Source organism: Microcaecilia unicolor, chromosome 3, assembly GCF_901765095.1.
Source record: "Microcaecilia unicolor chromosome 3, aMicUni1.1, whole genome shotgun sequence".
Classification (NCBI taxonomy): domain Eukaryota; kingdom Metazoa; phylum Chordata; class Amphibia; order Gymnophiona; family Siphonopidae; genus Microcaecilia; species Microcaecilia unicolor.
In genome coordinates, this window is record NC_044033.1 from 6,144,867 (window position 1) to 6,164,163 (window position 19,297).

General features: G+C 42.6%; 1 protein-coding gene across 2 annotated transcripts in view; it reads left to right on the forward strand.

The window, feature by feature from the left end:
• COQ8A (coenzyme Q8A) overlaps nucleotides 1-19,297 on the forward strand; it is a 224,570-nt gene that overhangs the window by 95,532 nt on the left and 109,741 nt on the right. For both annotated transcript variants that reach the window (XM_030195735.1, XM_030195736.1), the window contains exon 5: nucleotides 3,303-3,377. In XM_030195735.1, the coding sequence (XP_030051595.1) occupies nucleotides 3,303-3,377 (75 nt within the window). The remainder of the gene's footprint in view (nucleotides 1-3,302; nucleotides 3,378-19,297) is intronic.

Consider the following 19,297-nt stretch of genomic DNA (forward strand, 5'->3'; position numbering starts at 1 on the left):
GTTTAATGTGGGATATAAATGTCATAAATATAAGTACATAAATAAATAGATAGAAACTCTGAATGTTGAGCACCTGATTCTCATAACATGATGTCTATTTTAGTGGCCCTTTTACCAGGAGAAAAACAATCTTTGCACACATATAACACATGCTAGGGTGTCCCTGTACCAGCCCCTCCAAATGACACACTGATTACGATTTATAACAAATTACTACTCTACCTATAAAAAGTTTTTCCATTATTATACTTTGTCTGTGTACATCCATATGCTGCACAAGCTGGCGTGTTTGAAAATATGTGAGATTAAATAAAGAATGACAGTGTGGATGCAACAGCTCATAGGTTGGTTTGCTTTGTTTTGAGTGTATGCAGAACGATGGCTTCGTGGGGAAGGGGAAACAGACTAACCTAAGTGGATTCAACTTTTTGATGTCATCCTGTCTCCTGTTCTCAATCAAACCTCCTTGACTGGTCCCAAACCATCCTGTGCAGTTCTTTTCTTTTTTTAATGCTTTGCTTAAGCCTTATTGCCTTGCTGTAATGATTGAACTAGCTGCATCTGTTTCTAGGTATGTTCAAAGACTGTTCTATTTAATGTAAAAAAAAAATCATCTTAACTGTAGTTGCATAATTTTGCATATGTTTTTTGCTGCATATTTCCTCAGGGTGCAATAAGGGCAAAGTACTTTTTCAGACGCTTGCTACCAAATAGGCAAGAGAAAGGAAAGCAAATGTTTGAAAACAAAAATCTTTCACAGGCTATGACCAAGCAAGTCAAGACATACCAGTGGTTTTATTAAGACTGATAAGATTATTGTTTCATTGTGAAACAGTGATAAAACTTAGGAGTGTTTATTATGGGTATATAATAGGCAGGACTTTGGCTCCTTAGAGCAGAGATTATTCATTATTTATTAACTGAAATATTTATGAACTGCATTGCTAGCTTCAAAAACTTGTCCTACATGGTGAACAAAATTTGTAATATAAACAAATATAGTGCATACAATAATACAATCAATGACATAAGACGGGGAGAGAATAGACAAACACAAAGAACAGCATGAAACACAAAGCACTGCTCCTTCATCTTACTTTGCAACCTTCTTTATGGGTTCAAGCCATCCTATTTAGTCTTATATCGCATCAAAATAAGGTTGCCAGCTGGATCCAGATTCATCTGACAGGGTTAAAACTAGTGCTGGGTTTACCTTGCTTTTCTTGGGGAATGCAGTGGGGCAGGGGTAGACTGACAGAGATTTGCCCCCCCCCCCCCCCCCCCCCCCCGGGCAGTAAGAGTCAGGTGAATAATTAGGAAAATCTTTTTTAAGCTGCCTCAATTAAGGGCAGTTAGGTTTCTCTTCTTTCCAGAGCAGTTTTTCCTGTTGGTTCAAGCTATAAGGGCAGGCTTCTACATTAACATTCCATCTAGAATCTCCAATAGTAGCAACGTTTCATGTAGAATCTCAAATAGGGAAAGGGAACTGGGACTTGATATACCGCCTTTCTGTGGTTTTTGCAACTACAGTCAAAGTGTTTTACATATATTCAGGTACTTATTTTGTACCAGGGGCAATGGAGGATTAAGTGACTTGCCCAGAGTCACAAGGAGCTGCAGTGGGAATTGAACTCAGTTCCCCAGGATCAAAGTCCGCTGCACTAACCACTAGGCTACTCCTCCATGAAGGTGGGTCTTAGGGTCTTTATTTGCCGCCATTTTGCATGTTTGTTTGTTTTTTAATTGCAGCATCTTTTTATGTCTCTTCCCTTTTAGAATGTTCCTTCTCTTTACATTTCTCTTCTAGTAAGGAGGATCAGATATACCTCCTCTGAATGGGTGTCCTCCTTTCTTCTGGAATGGTTGGTTGCCAGAAGATTATATATCATTTAGCATGATGGGTTGATCAATCCTAGTTGCTTCTTGTTTAATGCATAGTGATATATAGGCTTGGTTTTCTACATCATTCTGTATGCAAGGAAGCAAAACAGACTGGTTCAGACTGCCATCTAGAAGCTACTAATTGGGTTCCTGCCAAGTACTTGTGACCTGGATTGGCCACTGTTGGAAGCAGGATACTGGGCTAGATGGATCATTGGTCTGACCCAGGATGGCTATTCTTATTTTCTTAAGCACTGGCTCGGAGGATTAGAACAGGTTTACAGAACTTTTCACCTCTAGTAGAGAATGACATGGGGATGGGGCGGGGTCATGGACAAACTTCCTGTGTCATTCTCTAATGCATACAACAATGTTTAGGAAAATTAAGCAATAATGCTGACCAAAACTGACAAAACTTGCATGGGGGCTCCTGTGCATTCCTGCTAACAGTACATCTGCTGAGAGGACATTTTGTATTGTGAGAAGGACTGTGGAAGACAGAAGAGCTAGACTGAATCCTAAGGTTGTTAATGATTTATTATTTATCTACAGATTAAAAAATCATAACAGTGCTTCAAAGGGCATACAGAGTGGGTTGTATTTTGTACCCCTGGGTGGATTAGGGTTCCTTGGGGTAGTAGAGGTCAGCAATTGTTGGGGTTGGAAGGGTAGAAGGTGGCAGGGCTCTTTCGGTTTCTCATTGTTGTTTTCGTTTTCTATTTGCGATTTATAAACAGTAGTACAGAGTACTGTGCCTTTTTATACTTTAATAAAAAGATTTAAATATAAAATCATAACTGTTTGAGGCTTGTGCAGATGAGTACAGAGCCTGCGGAGATGGGGACAGAGCCTGTGGGAATGTGACAGGGACAGACTTTGTCCTAATGTCATACTCTATCCTCTAGGTCTAGTCCAAGTGGCTTAATTCAGTAGTACCATCTAAAAATCTTGTACCTTTGTGAAATGAGCTTCTGTTTGTTTTTGTTCTTAATTAACATCTGTTTACATATATATAACTAATTTGTATCACTATTGGTACTGAGAATAAAGATTGCATCAGCAGGAAGACTGGATACCATCTTGCCCTTTTAACATAATCTTTCTAGAGGTATGACTGCTACCTGTGCTGTACCTGTTCTGTGGATAAATGGAGGACTGGTTTTCAGTGCTTTCACTGTACTACCCTTTATCCAGTACTAAATCAACTTTAATTTTCTTACTAATTCTGACAAGTTAGTTGACCTGGTTTATAACAGCAAAGACTTTTGTACATTTTGCTCCACTGTAATTTACCTTTCCATCAGTTGCTGTAAACATATTTTCTGTAAAGGCTACATGTGAAAATAGAATTGTTGCAGGGCTGGTAACTGTATTCATTAAAATAAATATATGGGATAAAATGTCTGCTCTTTCTCTTCCAGGTCTGGCTGTTGGTTTAGGCATCGGAGCATTAGCAGAAGTTGCAAAGAAGAGTCTTAGGTCAGAAGAACATACTGGTGAGCTATACTCAGGGCTTTTTTTTGAGGGGGTACTGAGTACCGGCACCTTTTCCATTTTCTGCTAAAATTGATCCATGGACCCCAAGTTTTAATGAAAGAGCTCAGGCTCTACACACCAGTTCTGCCTTGTCATAGATTCTGTGACTGGTTGCAGGGTCCTGGCTATTGTGGGGTGGGTCCCTCAGTAATCATCCCACCCTTGAAGGATGGCCTAGCATTTGAGTACCAGCACCTTTTTTTCTAGAAAAATGCACTGGCTATACTACTAATATTAGATGAGGGAACCTGTGAGAAATGGACGCTATATGTGTGTAAGCTCTGGCAGAAGAAGGAAGTGATGAAAGAATGATTATGGAATTTGGAAATGTATGTATGGATCAAGTAATTAAAGCTTTTTCTTCTGTAGTTTTGAGAACAGATGCTTTTCAAGGCTGTCTGCTCCCTGCAGAAAGCTGTGCTGAACTCAGACTGCAGTGTCTTCAGCACTTGGGTTTAGATTTTGTAAACGGCACTACCGTGTTATAGCAGACTAACATTAATGTGTGTTAGTTACTGCAGATCTCATTTTATGCAATGAGATATATTTATGAATATGAGTGTTAAGTGTTAGTGTGTGTTAATGCAGTAATGCAGTAATGCACATTAATAAGTCTAACCCTTGGCGTCTGCAAATTCAGTGCTCTTGGCTTGCCTTGTGATGGAGAATAACCAATCATTTTACTCTGGTTTCATAGCATTCTTGGTTTCAGTGGGAAAAAGCAGGAATAATGATCCCAGCATTCTCTTTTTCTTAGTGTAAAACAGATTGCATATTTTGTTTCTAGCATGATTCTTTTTTTTTTTTTTTTAACATTCTTTTTTTATTAATCAACAATAAATCTGCAAGTAAACAAATACAGACTTTAATTTTCATTTCTCTCCCCCCCCCCCTTCTCCAAACCCCCCTCACCCTCCCTCCCCTCTCCCATCATACACCTATTGCTAACTCGCTTGGGTCATAGCTCTTAATTGAGTCCAGAGTTCATCATTCATATTATAATTTCCCACCCTTTTGTCAGTTAGTTTCTCCATCTCCCCAATAAGGGAAAGTTTTAGAAGCCAGTCTTGCTCTGTTGGTGCCTCTTGCTGTTGTGTGGCTCCTTTGTCTATGCCTCAGAAGATTAGCCAGCATCCGTCCAGACTTATTACCGAATTCATAAAATTTTTGTTGGAGTATCGTACGTAAAAACTCCACACGTTCTACCTGCAATTTCTCTAATTCCACCCTACACTGTCTTAACTCTCTCAGGACTATCTCTGAACCTCCCTCCTGGTGACGGCATTCCAGCTTCACTAGACGTGCCCGTAAGTCCAATTTCCTATTTTCTTGTTGCCTCTTTTTCCGTGCTCCCCATTTAATGAGATGGCCCCTCACCACAGCCTTCAGGGCATCCCACAATGTACCATCCAGAACCTCACCAGTGTCATTCATAAGCATGTAATTCTGAATGACCTGACGGATATCCTCCCGCACCCTACCATCCCCCAGAATCAGTTCATTTAATCTCCAAAAGAGTTGGCGCCTTTCCTCTGTCAGACCCTTAAGCTCAAGCTCCACGGGGGCATGGTCTGATGTGAAAATGGACCCAACATGTGACTCAGCCACTTGATCCCATAATTGGCGGCTGCACCACACCATGTCAATTCTTGTATAGGTATTCTGAGAATGAGAGAAAAAGGTATAAGACCGCTGGCTCGGATGCCTAAGCCTCCAGACATCCACTAAATCTAAGTTGGAGACAAGTGATTTTAACTGTGCACAGTGGGCCGAGGACCTATTGACCAACCCCTTTGAATGATCCATTGATGTCATACTAGTATTAAAATCCCCACCCAAGATCATCCCCCCTTTCTGAAACTGGAAGAGTTCCTTATGTATCCGGGTAAAAAATTCTCCCTGTCCTGAGTTAGGAGCATATATATTTACTATGGTCACCTCCTTACCATACAGCTGACCCCTAATCGCCAGGCACCTTCCCAGAGCATCCCTGTATACTTCCTCTGTTACAAATGGAATATGTCTACGGATGTAAATCACTAAACCTCCCACCTTACCCCCTCTAGTATCAAAGTGTGAGATACAGTCACTATAACCCCGATGTTTAAGTAAATGTGCATCCCTCTTTTGAATGTGTGTTTCCTGCAATAATATAATATCCCAATTAAGTTTCTGCAATTCACGATGTATCAAACTTCTCTTCAGTGGGGAGTTCATCCCATTAACATTCCATGACCCAATGTGTAAATCCTTAATCCCCTTCCCTCCCCCCCCTCCCCCCCTCTGCTGGACTGAGCCTAAAGCCGCCAGCCAATAATGTTGAGGAAGTTACTCCCCGCCGGAGCTCATCACCCTCTTCCCCCCCAACAACATTTCCCAGACCCCTCCCCCCAAGATTCAAGTATTTCTGCTTAACCCCCAGAACCCTTTCAACTATAGAACAAACATCCTATAACAGCTCCAACATTGTCCCCCCACCTGCATACCATACTTTTTTAAACAATACCCCATTAAACCCATGAGGTAACTGAAACCATGAAAACCCCTCTCGTCCATTCATGGTACTCTGGTCGCTGCTGATAACTGTGTAGTGTTCTCTCTTCGTGGGCGCCCTCTCTGCCATGATGACCCCTTCTTTGTCTTAACTGACATACTCGAGACCCCCCCCCCGGAGCCGCTGGGGGTAGGTTTGTATAACCCAGTTTGGTGAGAACTTTCCAAGCTTCTCCCAGCGTAACCACTCGTCGGGTGGTGCCATCAGCTGTGAACTGGAGACCAAAAGGGAAGATCCAGCGATATCGGAAATTGGACTGCTGGAGATAGGTGGTCAGATCTTTGAATTCTCTTCGTCTCTGAAGGGTACCCAGCGCCAAATCTTGGAACACCATAATTTTATTGTTATCCCAGAGAATCTCACCCTGGGATCTAGCTTTCTTCCATATCTTATCTTTGATAGTGTAGTCTTTAAAGCATACTACAATGTCCCTAGGTTGCAGATCTCTCCTGGGCCCCAGACTCCGATGTACCCGATCAAACCTGATATCAGACTCCTCCATATTGGTCTGCCCCTCCGTGCCTATATCCAGTATTCTAGCACAAATTTCTCGAATCACCTGTGCACAGTCTTTATTCTGGTCCGTTTCAGGGACCCCTTTAAATCTCAAATTGTTCCTTCTGGAACGATTTTCCAGATCTTCCAGCTCCAATTGCATTTTTGCTTTTTCAGCTTGCACAATCGTGAGAGCAGTGCGCAAGCCCTCTATTTCTCCCTCCACGTGCTCCAACGTGTCTTCCACCTGCTCCACCCTGCCTCCGATCTCTCTCACCTCTTTTTGAATGTCTGTGACCGCCTCCCGAATAGTTTTCCGGACCGCCGACATCTCAGCTTTTAAAGCTTTAAACCACCTCGCTACCTCCTGCTTCGTCAGCTCCGTATCACTTTCCAGCTGTTCTACTGGGTCCTCCGTTTCGGAGCCAGAATCCGCGGTGGCCATTTTGTTGCTGGCTTTCTGCTGGGAGCGACTCGTGTTCGCCGCCTCGTCCTTCTGTGTCGCGGCGAATTTAAACTTTTCCAGCCGTTTTCTTGTCGCCATCGCTTCTATTTTTTCCTGCCCTCAAAACCGCCAAACTCGGGGGGTTGGGAACCGGGAAATAGCGCTGATTTCTTCGCTGCCCCGACGGAGCTATGGATTCAGGCTTCCATCTCCGACGGTGACGTCACTTCCTCTCTAGCATGATTCTTACGTCGTAACTTTCCACATTTGAAGTCCACTTGTGTACCTATAGGGCTGTAGGAAAAATGTGCATTTAGTGGTGTGTACAATGGGAAAAAACATTTTACAAAAAATAAAGCTTAAAAAAAAAAAAAAGAAAAAGGTGGTATCACTTAGGGCTTTGTATGTGTAAGTGGTTCATTTTGCTACTCACTAGGCCCAGTTTTATTCAGTTCCAGGCTGCACCTTCACAACTAGTATACAGATAGGTTCAGGTTAATTGACTTTGAGGTTTCAACGTTTCAAGTTCCTATTATCCTAGCATTGTTTTCGGTGAGCCTGGTAGTTAGGGATTCCCAGCTGTGAGAATACAACTGGCCTGCTAGTCCTCAAAGAAAGCAAAGTTACTCACCTGTAGCAGGTGCTATCTGAGGACAGCAGGCCACTATTCTCACATACCCTCCCACCTTCCCTTGGAGTTGTATTCTTTAGCTTTTGTACATGACTGAGGGACCCGCTCGTGCATTGGGTGAGAAGGCATCAGTGGATGTGTGGTGGGATGCTGCTAGAAATGTCTACATTCACCTCACTAGTCAGCGTCCACAACAGGTTCCATTGGATGACTTCAACCCCGCACCAGGGTCTTTCATTTGATGTCACACCGCTGTGAGAATACTTGGCCTGCTGTTCTCGGAGACATCTTCCTGCAGGTGAGCAACTTCATTTTTCTGTTGAAAGCAGCATATAGCTAGTTTGTCCAGTGCTCTGAGGATTTGTCTTCCTGCTTGTCCTTGGAGAAAACAGTTACCTGTAGCAGATGTTCTCACTGAACAGCAGGATACAAGTTCTCACATATCCACCCGCCCCAAGGAGTTGTGTTCTTTTTTTTTTTTTTTTTAATATCTTTATTAAATCAAAGTTAGGCACAACACATAGCAAATCCAACATCAAGGAAAATACACACAGGTCCAAATATAAACTGAACTTTTGTAAGAGTGAAATAGTTATTTTGTAAACTTTGAAGTGCCAGTATGATGCACCTCCTTTAATCATTTTCTTAATTCGTTACCCTCCCAAACAGCAAAACACATCCCCCTTCCCCTCCCATGTCTCCACTTTTGACAGGTACCTAGATTGTGACAGATACCTAGGGGCCCAACCAAATCATCAGTGGGCTCTCCCAGGTTCAATTTAGAGTATCTATTCTATAATTCTCGATACAGGCAATGTCTTCTCGACACCGTGAGAGAATATTGGAAAGACAACCACTCTGCCATTTCCTTCATAAGATTGTGCCACTTTGTTTTCGAGGGGGGCGTTGGGTCTGCGCAGGACTGTAAAATGCATTTTTTAACTAACAATGTTGCTTTCATAATGAGCTTACACTGCACTCCATTCAATCCTTCACTCTTGAGCTGTTCCTCATCAAACAAAAGCAGCACAGCATATGATTGTTCAAAAGAGCAGTGCAGGATCCGCTCATGACTGCCAGGGAATGGGACCACAAGTGTGAAAGCGCAGGGCATTCCAGAAAGGAGTGTAGAGTGCCCGTGGCAGCATGGCATTTCACGCGTGTGCCATCTTTCCAGAGACTCATGTCCCTCCCACGCTGTCTGGTGATATGCACTCAATATGGAATTTTTTTACTGGATATCTTGAAGTGCAGCATTTGCAGTAATTTGGGGGAGCATCTCAAATGTCCTCCATATGAGATCCCAGGAAATTGCTTCCCTGAGGTTTTCACTCCAAAGCTTATTCAACTCTTCTAGGTGAGGAGCCGGCCTGTTGTCTCCGATCAAATGATACCATTGGTAGAATGTGTTGAGCGAGGCAGGAACACTTAAAATCAGTTGGTCCAGGTGGGTGAAGCGCATGGGTGAACCCACAGCTTGCACCACAGAATTATAGTAGTCTCTCACCTGGAAAAACTGAAAGAAATGTGAGTTTGGAAGGTTCCACGCTCACTTGAATGGTCTGTCATCAACTGTACATGGTGCAATATATATGCATATCCTTCAGAGAATAGGATTTTTGTCTAGCCCATGTATTCACATTCTGAACTTGTTGCTAGTCTCTCTGAATCAGCATATAAGGTTTTCAGGCCCTCATCTAGAATTTCAGCAATGTCTGTTGCTGTCAGACATTTTGCATGGCTATGAGCTAATGGGAAGGTATGCTGAATTGACAAATACCTCTTGTAGTGGAGTCACACTGTTTGGTGATGAGGTTAAAGATACTCTAGATGCTGTTAAAGATCACCGTACTACTTTGTATCATTTCTTTACTGTAGGTCAAGTCTGTATTATCCTCTAGATCAGGGTTGTCCAACCTCAGTCCTCGAGGGCCACAACACACTTGGGTTTTCAGGATTTCCCCAATGAATATGCATGAGATCTATTTGCATGCACTGCCTCCATTATGTACAAATAGATCTCATGCATATTCATTGGGGAAATCCTGAAAATGTGGTCTGGCGAGGGCTGAGGCTGGACACCCCTAATCTAGATAAATGTGCTCAGCCCAGTATAGGAGAGTTGTCCAAGGAAAAGCAGGATACTGAAATCCTCATACAAGGGTGATCCATTTGACAGAGTCCCATTCAGGAGCTTTTCTCCACAATTGAAGTACAGAACTTTTGAGACTGCTCATTCATGGACCACATCCCACCTGCCACTACTGGACAGGATCATACTAGTGTTACATTTTCTGCAGAGCCAATTTTTTTGTTGTAGCCTCATCGGTACTTTTTCCTTTAAATGTAACTGAATATTTCTTGTAAATTCCCTTTGTAGTCATGTAGTACACTTCCCAATTGCTTCCATACTTAAGCTTTTTGGTTGTTTAAAAGTTTCCTGTATTTTTTATATCAGCTCAGTGAAGACCTCTTAGGCCCGAGCACCTGTTGAGGCAATTTTCATCATTGAGTTGTTTGATTTTGCTGCATCTCCTTTTCCAAATGATATGTCCCAAAAGAAAGCCCCCAGCATCTTCAATAAGTGCTCCTAGTGTAATAAAACCATATCCATCATGGATATTTAGTTACATAGTAACATAGTAGATGACGGCAGAAAAAAAGACCTGCATGGTTCATCCAGTCTGCCCAACAAGATAATTTCATGTGTGCTACTTTTTGTGTATACCTTACCTTTATTTGTATCTGCCATTGTCAGGGCACAGATCGTTATAAGTCTGCCCAGCACTAGCCCCGCCTCCCACCACCGGCTCTGCCACCCAATCTCGGCTAAGCTTCTGGGGATCCCTTTCTTCAGAGCAGGATTCTTTTATGTTTATCCCACACATGTTTGAATTCCGTTAACGTTGGTGCCTGCAATATCTGGGGAGCCCGTGCATGAATCCCACTCATTGTATTCTTTGTTCAAAGATTTACATTACATTGGAAGCCTCTATTCCGCAACAACCTAAGCAGTTCCATGCTTATCACATAGTTTAAAAACAAAATACCAGAACAACCATCTGGGAATTTACAGAGATAAAAGCAGAACCCCAATTAAAATCATTTTACATATTTTGTAAATAAAATAGTCTTCAGTTGTTTACAAAATGAGTTAAAGAGTGGATAGTGGAAGGAAGAGAGTTCCCTGTTGTTGTAGCTTGATATGGAATTAAAGTCAAAAACTGTTTCAGATATTTAACCAACTTGGCTGAGGGAAATAGAAGAGATATTTGCCCCCTCAAAAGCTGTGTACTTAATACAGAGAAAAATCCCACCCAATAATAAGAACATAAAAATAGCCATACTGGGTCAGACTAATGGTCTATCTAGTCCAGTATTCTATTTCCAACAGGGTCCAATCCAGGTCACGAGTAACTGCCCTGGGCACCTCCTCTTTCTGGACCTGAACCATCTTCCTGCCAAACTCAATGAACAAGAGTTCCTCTGTTGGGGACTTACATCTCTCAACAGGTGAACAGGGATAAGAAGGTAGACACGTGAGGTGTGTTATGAATTGTTGAGGGGCAGTTCTTATCAGATTACTAGGGCAGATGTCTAATTTGCATTGCGATTTGGCGTATCTTTTGAGTAATTGGGAGGTGTTTTTGTTCGATTGCGTTTCAAAGTTGGTCCATGATCGGTCTGCTGGAAGTTCCCCATGTATTGGGTCTAGGCACTCAAGGAGGTTTGTATAGTCAATTGTATTGCTGGGAATCATAGTTCGTAGCTTTATAATTTTCTCTTTGAAGTAGTTCGCTAGGTTGTCTGCTGATGGGGTGTCTATGTTATTAGAAGTAATCGGCGTGGTATTTAGTAAATTGTTTACGAGTTGGAAGAGTTTATGTGTATCTTTGTAGCCTGGGCCGAATTTAGATTTATAATAGGATCTTTTGGTCTGTCTGATGGTGTATTTGTATTTTCTTTGTAGTTGCTTCCAGTCGTTGAGTGCGGAGTCGTCTTTTTTCTTATTCCATGCACGTTCAAGTCTTCTGACTTGTGTTTTTAGTTCTTTCAGTTCTTCATTAAACCATGGTATTGAGTTTTTTCTTTGTGAGGTTCTAGTTTGGAGTGGTGCAAGCCCTGGTAGCTCATGCTCCTTATACCAATTTCATCATAACAGAGTAGTACTCCGCACTCACCCTAAGTTCCTGCCAAAGGTGGTGTCAGAGTTCCATCTTGACCAGTCAATTGTCTTGCCAACATTCTTTCCCAGACCACATACCCGCCCTGCTGAACGTCAGTTGCACACATTGGACTGCAAGCGAGCGTTGGCCTTCTATCTGGAACGGACACAGCTCCACAGACAGTCCGCCCAATTGTTTATTTCTTTCGACCCCAATAGGAAAGGGGTCGCTGTCGGGAAACGCACCATCTCCAATTGGCTAGCAGATTGCATTTCCTTCACTTATGCCCAGGCTGGGCTGGCTCTTGAGGGTCATGTCACGGCTCATAGTGTTAGAGCCATGGCAGCGTCAGTGGCCCACTTGAAGTCAGCCACTGTTGAAGAGATTTGCAAGGCTGCGACGTGGTCATCTGCCCACACATTCACATCACATTACTGCCTCCAGCAGGATACCTGACGCAACAGTCGGTTCGGGCAGTCGGTGCTGCAGAATCTGTTTGGGGTTTGAATCCAACTCCACCCTCCAGGACCCGAATTTATTCTGGTCAGGCTGCACTCTCAGTTAGTTGTTCTTCGTAGGTCAATTTCTGTTATGCCCTCGCCGTTGCGAGGTTCAATTGACCTGGGTTCTTGTTTTGAGTGAGCCTGAGAGCTAGGGCTACCCCAGTCGTGAGAACAAGCAGCCTGCTTGTCCTCGGAGAAAGCGAATGATACATACCTGTAGCAGGTGTTCTCCGAAGACAGCAGGCTGATTGTTCTCACCTACCCTCCCTCCTCCCCTTTGGAGTTGTGTTTACTCATTCCTTTGCTTGTCATTCAACTGAGCGGGAACGGTCGCGCACGGGTGGGAAGACAGCCGCGCATGCGCGGTGGGTGTGCCCTGTGTGCGGGACCGCCCGCGAAGTTTTGTTCCGGTTGGTGGGGGCTGCCGTGGACGTCAACCCAGTCGTGAGAACAATCAGCCTGCTGTCCTTGGAGAACACCTGCTACAGGTATGTATCATTCGCTATTTGTTGCATTTGTGTCCCACATTTTCCCACCTATTTGCAGGCTCAATGTGGCTTACATAGTACCGTGATGGCGATCACCAATTCTGGTAAGAGAAATACAGAATGGTCAAGTGTTAATGATCATAGATGACAGAGTATATAAGTAATTCAGGAGAGTGAGTTAAGTTTTGTCCAGTTCTGGCAGTAGTTTCGATTGTGTTGGAGGGTTCAGATGTTTAGGTTGGGTCATTCTGGTATTCCTTTGTGAACAGGTTGGTTTTTAGTGATTTCCAGAAGTTTGTTAGGTCTTGCATTGTTTTCATGATGTTTGGAAGTGCATTCCATATTTGTGTGCTTATATAAGAGAAGCTGGATGCATATGTTGTCTTATATTTTAGTCCTTTGCAGCTGGGGTAGTGGAGATTTAGATATGTGCGTGCTGACCTTCTTGTGTTTCTGGTTGGTAGGTCTATATGGTCTGCCATGTAGACTGGGGCCTCGCCGTGAATGATTTTATGAACCAGGATGCAGATTTTGAATGCAATTCGCTCTTTGATTGGGAGCCATTGCAGTTTTTCTCTTAAGGGCTTAGCACTTTCATATTTCGTTTTGCCAAATATAATCTGGCTGCAGTGTTTTGAGCAGTTTGGAGTTTCTTCATGATTTGCTCTTTGCATCCAGCATAAATTGCGTTGCAGTAGTCTAGGTGACTCAGAACCATTGATTGTACTATGCAGAATATTTCCCTCGGGAAGACAGGTTTTACTCGCTTAAGTTTCCACATTGAATGAAACATTTTCTTTGTTGTATTTTTCGCTTGGCTCTCTAGTGTGAGATTTCGGTCGATTGTCACTCCCAAGAATTTTCAGGCTTTTTGAAACATAAGTACATAAGTAGTGCCATACTGGGAAAGACCAAAGGTCCATCTAGCCCAGCATCCTGTCACCGACAGTGGCCAATCCAGGTCAAGGGCACCTGGCACGCTCCCCAAACGTAAAAACATTCCAGACAAGTTATACCTAAAAATGCGGAATTTTTCCAAGTCCATTTAATAGCGGTCTATGGACTTGTCCTTTAGGAATCTATCTAACCCCTTTTTAAACTCCGTCAAGCTAACCGCCCGTACCACGTTCTCCGGCAACGAATTCCAGAGTCTAATTACACGTTGGGTGAAGAAAAATTTTCTCCGATTCGTTTTAAATTTACCACACTGTAGCTTCAACTCATGCCCTCTAGTCCTAGTATTTTTGGATAGCGTGAACAGTCGCTTCACATCCACCCGATCCATTCCACTCATTATTTTATACACTTCTATCATATCTCCCCTCAGCCGTCTCTTCTCCAAGCTGAAAAGCCCTAGCCTTCTCAGCCTCTCTTCATAGGAAAGTCGTCCCATCCCCACTATCATTTTCGTCGCCCTTCGCTGTACCTTTTCCAATTCTACTATATCTTTTTTGAGATACGGAGACCAGTACTGAACACAATACTCCAGGTGCGGTCGCACCATGGAGCGATACAACGGCATTATAACATCCGCACACCTGGACTCCATACCCTTCCTAATAACACCCAACATTCTATTCGCTTTCCTAGCCGCAGCAGCACACTGAGCAGAAGGGTGTAATCTGGGGTGTTTATATGTGTGGGTTTTTTCGTGTTGTGTGGTGATGAGAGGATGAAGCAGTGTGTTTTTTCTGCGTTGAGTTTTAATTGAAATGTATCTGCCAATGAGTTCATGATTTGGAGGCTAAGTTTGATTTCCTTTGTGATTTCTGTTAGGTCATGTTTAAACGGGATGTATATCGTGACATCATCTGTGTAGATGTAGGGGTTGAGGCCTTGGTTGGGTAGGGATTTGGCTAATGGGGTCATCATTAGGGGTACTCCACATTCTGGTTTCCATGGTAGTGATGTGTTCGAGTTTGCTATCACTTGGTATGTTCTTGTGGTTAGGAAGCCATTGATCCAACTGAGTACGCTTCCACTGATACCAAAGTATTCTAGTATGTTTAGTAGTATTTTATGTCGAACACACTCGACATGTCAAATTGAAGGAGAAGTACACTCTTGCCAGTTGCAATTTCTTGTTTGAATTTGGTTAGGAGAGTGATTAGTACTGTTTCGGTGCTGTGGTTTGAGCGGAATCCTGATTGTGATTCGTGTAATATTGAGAATTTGTTCAGGTATTCAGTAAGTTGCTTGGTTACCAGACTTTCCAGTAGTTTGACTACCAGAGGGATAGATGCTACTGGGCGGTAGTTGGTAACATCATTTGCTTTTTTCTTTGAGTCTTTAGGTATTGGGGTGAGTAGTATATTGGCTTTGTCCTTAGGAGAGTCCATGTTGTAGCAAGTAGTTTAGGTGTGAGGTGAGGTCTTCTATGAAGTGTTGCGGGGCGGATTTTATTAGGTTGTTGGGACATATGTCCAGTTTGCAGTGGGATTTGGCGAACCTGTTGATAGCTTGGGTGACTGTTTCAGCATTGAGTGCGAAGTTTGTCCAGATTCGGTCTGATGGGTACTTATCTAGGATTGGGTCCAGACAGTCAGTGAATTTTTCATTGTCACTGGTGTTCTGTGGTAGCGTATTGCGTTAGTTTACAATTTTCTCGTTAAAGTATTTGGCAAGTTTGTCTGCCGATGGGGTGTCTGTGTTGGTTCTGGTAACCGGTGTGGTATCTAGTAGTTTGTTGACGAGTTGGTACAGTTTATGGGTGTCTTTGTAGTCTGGCCCTATTTTAGTTTTGTATTAAGACCTTTTGGTTTGCGCCTTATTGCATACTTGTATTTCCTTTGCATTTGTTTCCATGCGTTGCGTGTGTGTTCATCCTTTATTTTTATCCATGCTCATTCAAGCCTTCTAACTTGTGTTTTTAGTTTTTTCAGTTCTTTGTTATACCATGGTATTGAGTTGGAGAATAAGTCCAGTACTGGGCAAACTTCTACAGTCTGGGCCCTGAAGATGGCAAGGGCAATTCAAGATCAAATGTGCATGTATCATATCACATCACATCATATGCTATGAGTTTATCTTGTTGGACAGACAGGATGGACTATGCAGGTCTTTATCTTCTGTCATCCACAATGTTACTATGACATTGTTTTTTGTGGCCTTTCTATACCATACTACTGTCTGTCTGGCACTCTGTTCTCTTGTAAATATAGCCTTACATTTGCTCTTTTGACCTTGATATAAATAGGTGTGAGGAAAATAATATTTAGAGCCCTCAAGGTGCCGGGAATGTTTCCAAGACCAGAAGTAAATCAAATAGAAGGGAAACAAACTCGTTTGAAGGTGCTGTCCTTAGTTAACTTCAAGGTCATTTATTTAAGGAATCACCAGCATGTGCCTGCAGAAATCAGCTTTGGGATCAGCATGCGGCATGTTTCTGTTTATCAAAGCCTCCTAAGAGTAGCCTGGTCCGAAACCTATTTATATGTAGATTGTCTTTTGTTTTTGTCTTTTAATCATGTCTTCAACTATTGTACATAACTCAAGGAGCTGTACAACCTTAACTGTTTGCATGAATAGCGTTCTGTGAATTCTGGATTTCATTGTACTACTTATATTTCTGAAGTTTCAGTTCAGGATAGCTCTAGGATGGATATACATTGCAACTTATGCTAGTGTCAGCCACATGATAGTGGGGTAAAGGATCAATTAGTAGTAGTGAATTTGCAGGTGAATAAATTGAGCCACAGTGAGATGAATTGCTAGAGTTTAGAAAGCTATTCTTGTTATAGTTCTGTAATTGTTTTTGAGAAGTTTCTCAACTGTAGGTAAACATCTGCTGGTCTGCCTTCCACTTTGTTTTGACAATCTGCACGCCATAAAAAAAAAACTTATCCATAAAGAAATGGCAAATGGTCTGCCTTCCCCTTATGTTAGAATAGTTGAGATAGCATGGAGCCACCCCTACCTCTCCCAGTGCTGGCTTGTGCTCCATCAAGGGAAATCTATAAAAGAAGGCATATGGACCAAACATAAAAACAAAGCCACTGGAAAAAAATAACTATTCCATTGTCCTGTAATATTTGCTCATTATGCTGAAAAACAACACTCTTGTCTTATTTTAGCCAGACAGCTTACTATTGACATCAGAGTAACTAATAGCATTGGAGCCTCTCAAGATGGTAAGAGTGACTTGTGGAAGGTCTCATGAGAAGCAGTGATGGGAAATTTGTTGCATGAAGAGTATTGGTTTTGTTTCTAGTTTACTGGGGAACTCCTATTGGCTTAAGGGGAACTGCTCTTGTACAAGCCCTCACCCTCTTTGGGGGAATGAAGTAGTATTGTCCTATCTTTTTTTTTTTTTTTTTCTGAGAAGCTGAAACGGATAGTGTTCACTGACAATGAGATAGGCCTTACTATCTGGCGGTAACATCTATCTGTGTTTTCTAGTGACTGAGTCCCAGTTTTTGCCATCAAGGTTTCTCTCCCAGAACAATGCTAAAGCTCCGCCCCCAGTGACATCGCTGGGTTTCATCAAGCATTTTAGGAGAGGGCCAGTGCTGGAGAACTCTGCCTTTAAGTTTGTCTTACAATCTGGCAGTAACATCTATCTGTGCTTTCCAGTAACTGAGTCCCGTTTTTTGCCATCAAGGTTTCTCTCCTGGAACATTGCTAAAGCTCCGCCCCCCAGTTATGTCCCTAGGTTATGTTGAGCATTTTAGGAGAGAGCCAGCACCAGAGGTGCTGCATGCCGCCTTTGTCGCACTGATGGAGTGTGACAAAGGAGCGCTTCTTTGTGTGGACTTTGGGTAGGTTTGAGCAGGTATTAGGGTTCTTAAACATTTTATTAAAATATGGCTTTAATTCCTGTGGTTTTAGGGCAGGGTAGTTGCTGTGCATTGACTTCTGTGACCCATTCCCAATGGTGTAAGAGAGTTTTGATTTCTCCCCAAATTAAAGCATGTACTTATAAAAATAGACAACAGAAACTTAGGAGAAATGTTTATATGATCAATGCTCCTTCAGTGAGAAACTCAATCTTGTTTGACCTGGTTTGTTCATACAAGATGGATGTTTTGTGTATCACCAAGTCTTGGTTACTTGAATCATACTCAGTGATTGTGAATCAGCTCTGTCTACCAGGTTATTTAGCATTTTCAAAATCTAGGCTGAAGCGTGGAGGGGGTGGTCTTTTGATATTACTCAAATTGGAGTTGGGATTTGTCCTGAGAGAGTCTTTTATTACTGATGTTATTGAATCTTTATGGCTTCAATGAAAGGATTTTGTTTTATTGTTAATTAATTGTCCACCAGGTTGCTTACCTAAGGATGTCTCTCCATTAATTGAGTTTATAATTGAGAAAAAGATTAATGTATCTAAGCCATGTTTTTTTTTTTTGGGGGGGGGGGGGGGATTTTAACTTAGATTCTGACTCACTCAATGCTGGTTCAGCGGAATATGATTTTTATCCACTATTACATTCATTGGGTTGGGAGCAAGTGGTTAAGGGACCTGCTCATGACTTAGGTCATACTATTGACTTGTGTTTTGTTAGCCATACTAGTGTTAATGATCCTGATTTTCTGTAACTAGTGTTCCAGTGCCTTGGTCAGATCATAACTTGATTTCTGTTACTCTGTCAGTTGATGTTAGTTTGAATTCTTCAAGATTTTCTAAATGAAAATTAGTACATCCCAAGTTTGAGGTAGAGGAATTTGATTCATCTTGGTGTCCTAAACTTTCTTCTTTGGATGCTTTAAAAGTTAGAAGACTGAATCAATTTCTGGGAATCCTCTTTAGTGGAGAGTCTTGATGTTGATAGCTCCTTTAGAAGTTAGTATTACAAAAAGAGCTTGTGTTGCTCCTTGGTTTTCGTCTAGTAGCGCTTTAGAAATGATAAGTAGTAGTAGTGTATTGATATTATTTTTTGTTGATATCTTATGTCTTGTATTAAAATTATGATTTTATTGCATGCATATTTAATCTGAATGTTTTTAACTGATATTGATTTGATATTATATTTTATTGTATTGTGTTTTTAGATTTGATCTGTTTTTATCTTATATGATTTGATTGTGTTTTTAGATATGTTTTATTATAAAATATATGATGTGATGTTTGTTTTATTCATTACTAGTAAAAAAGGCCCATTTCTGAAGGCAAGGAAACGGACCCTAGGCAGGCAATTCCCCCCCCCCTGCTACGGCCCCCTCGCCCCCCCCCCCCCGTGCCGACGAAAACCGCCCCCCGCCGCTGTTGTGGAGTACCTGTGCTGACGGGGGACCCAAACCCCCGACAGCCGAAGTGCTGTTGTGCCCTTCGCGAAGTTTGCGTTGCTTCCTCAGTCATCTTCTCTGGAAGTTCCTCTGCATGCGTCTGACGTCAGACGCACGCAGAGAAACTTGCAGAGAAGATGATTAAGGAAGCAACGCGAAGGGCACAACAGCACTTCGGCTGACGGGGGTTTAGGTCCCCCGTCAGCACAGGTAGTCCACAACAGCGGTGGGGGGCGGTTTTCGGTGGGCCGGGGGGGGGGGGGGGGTCGAGAGGGCCGTAGCGCGCGGGGGGGGGGGGGTGACAGATGATTCCCAGGTAGGGGGAGGAGTAGGGAAACAGCTGTGTGTGTTTCCCTACTCCTCCCCTTGCCTT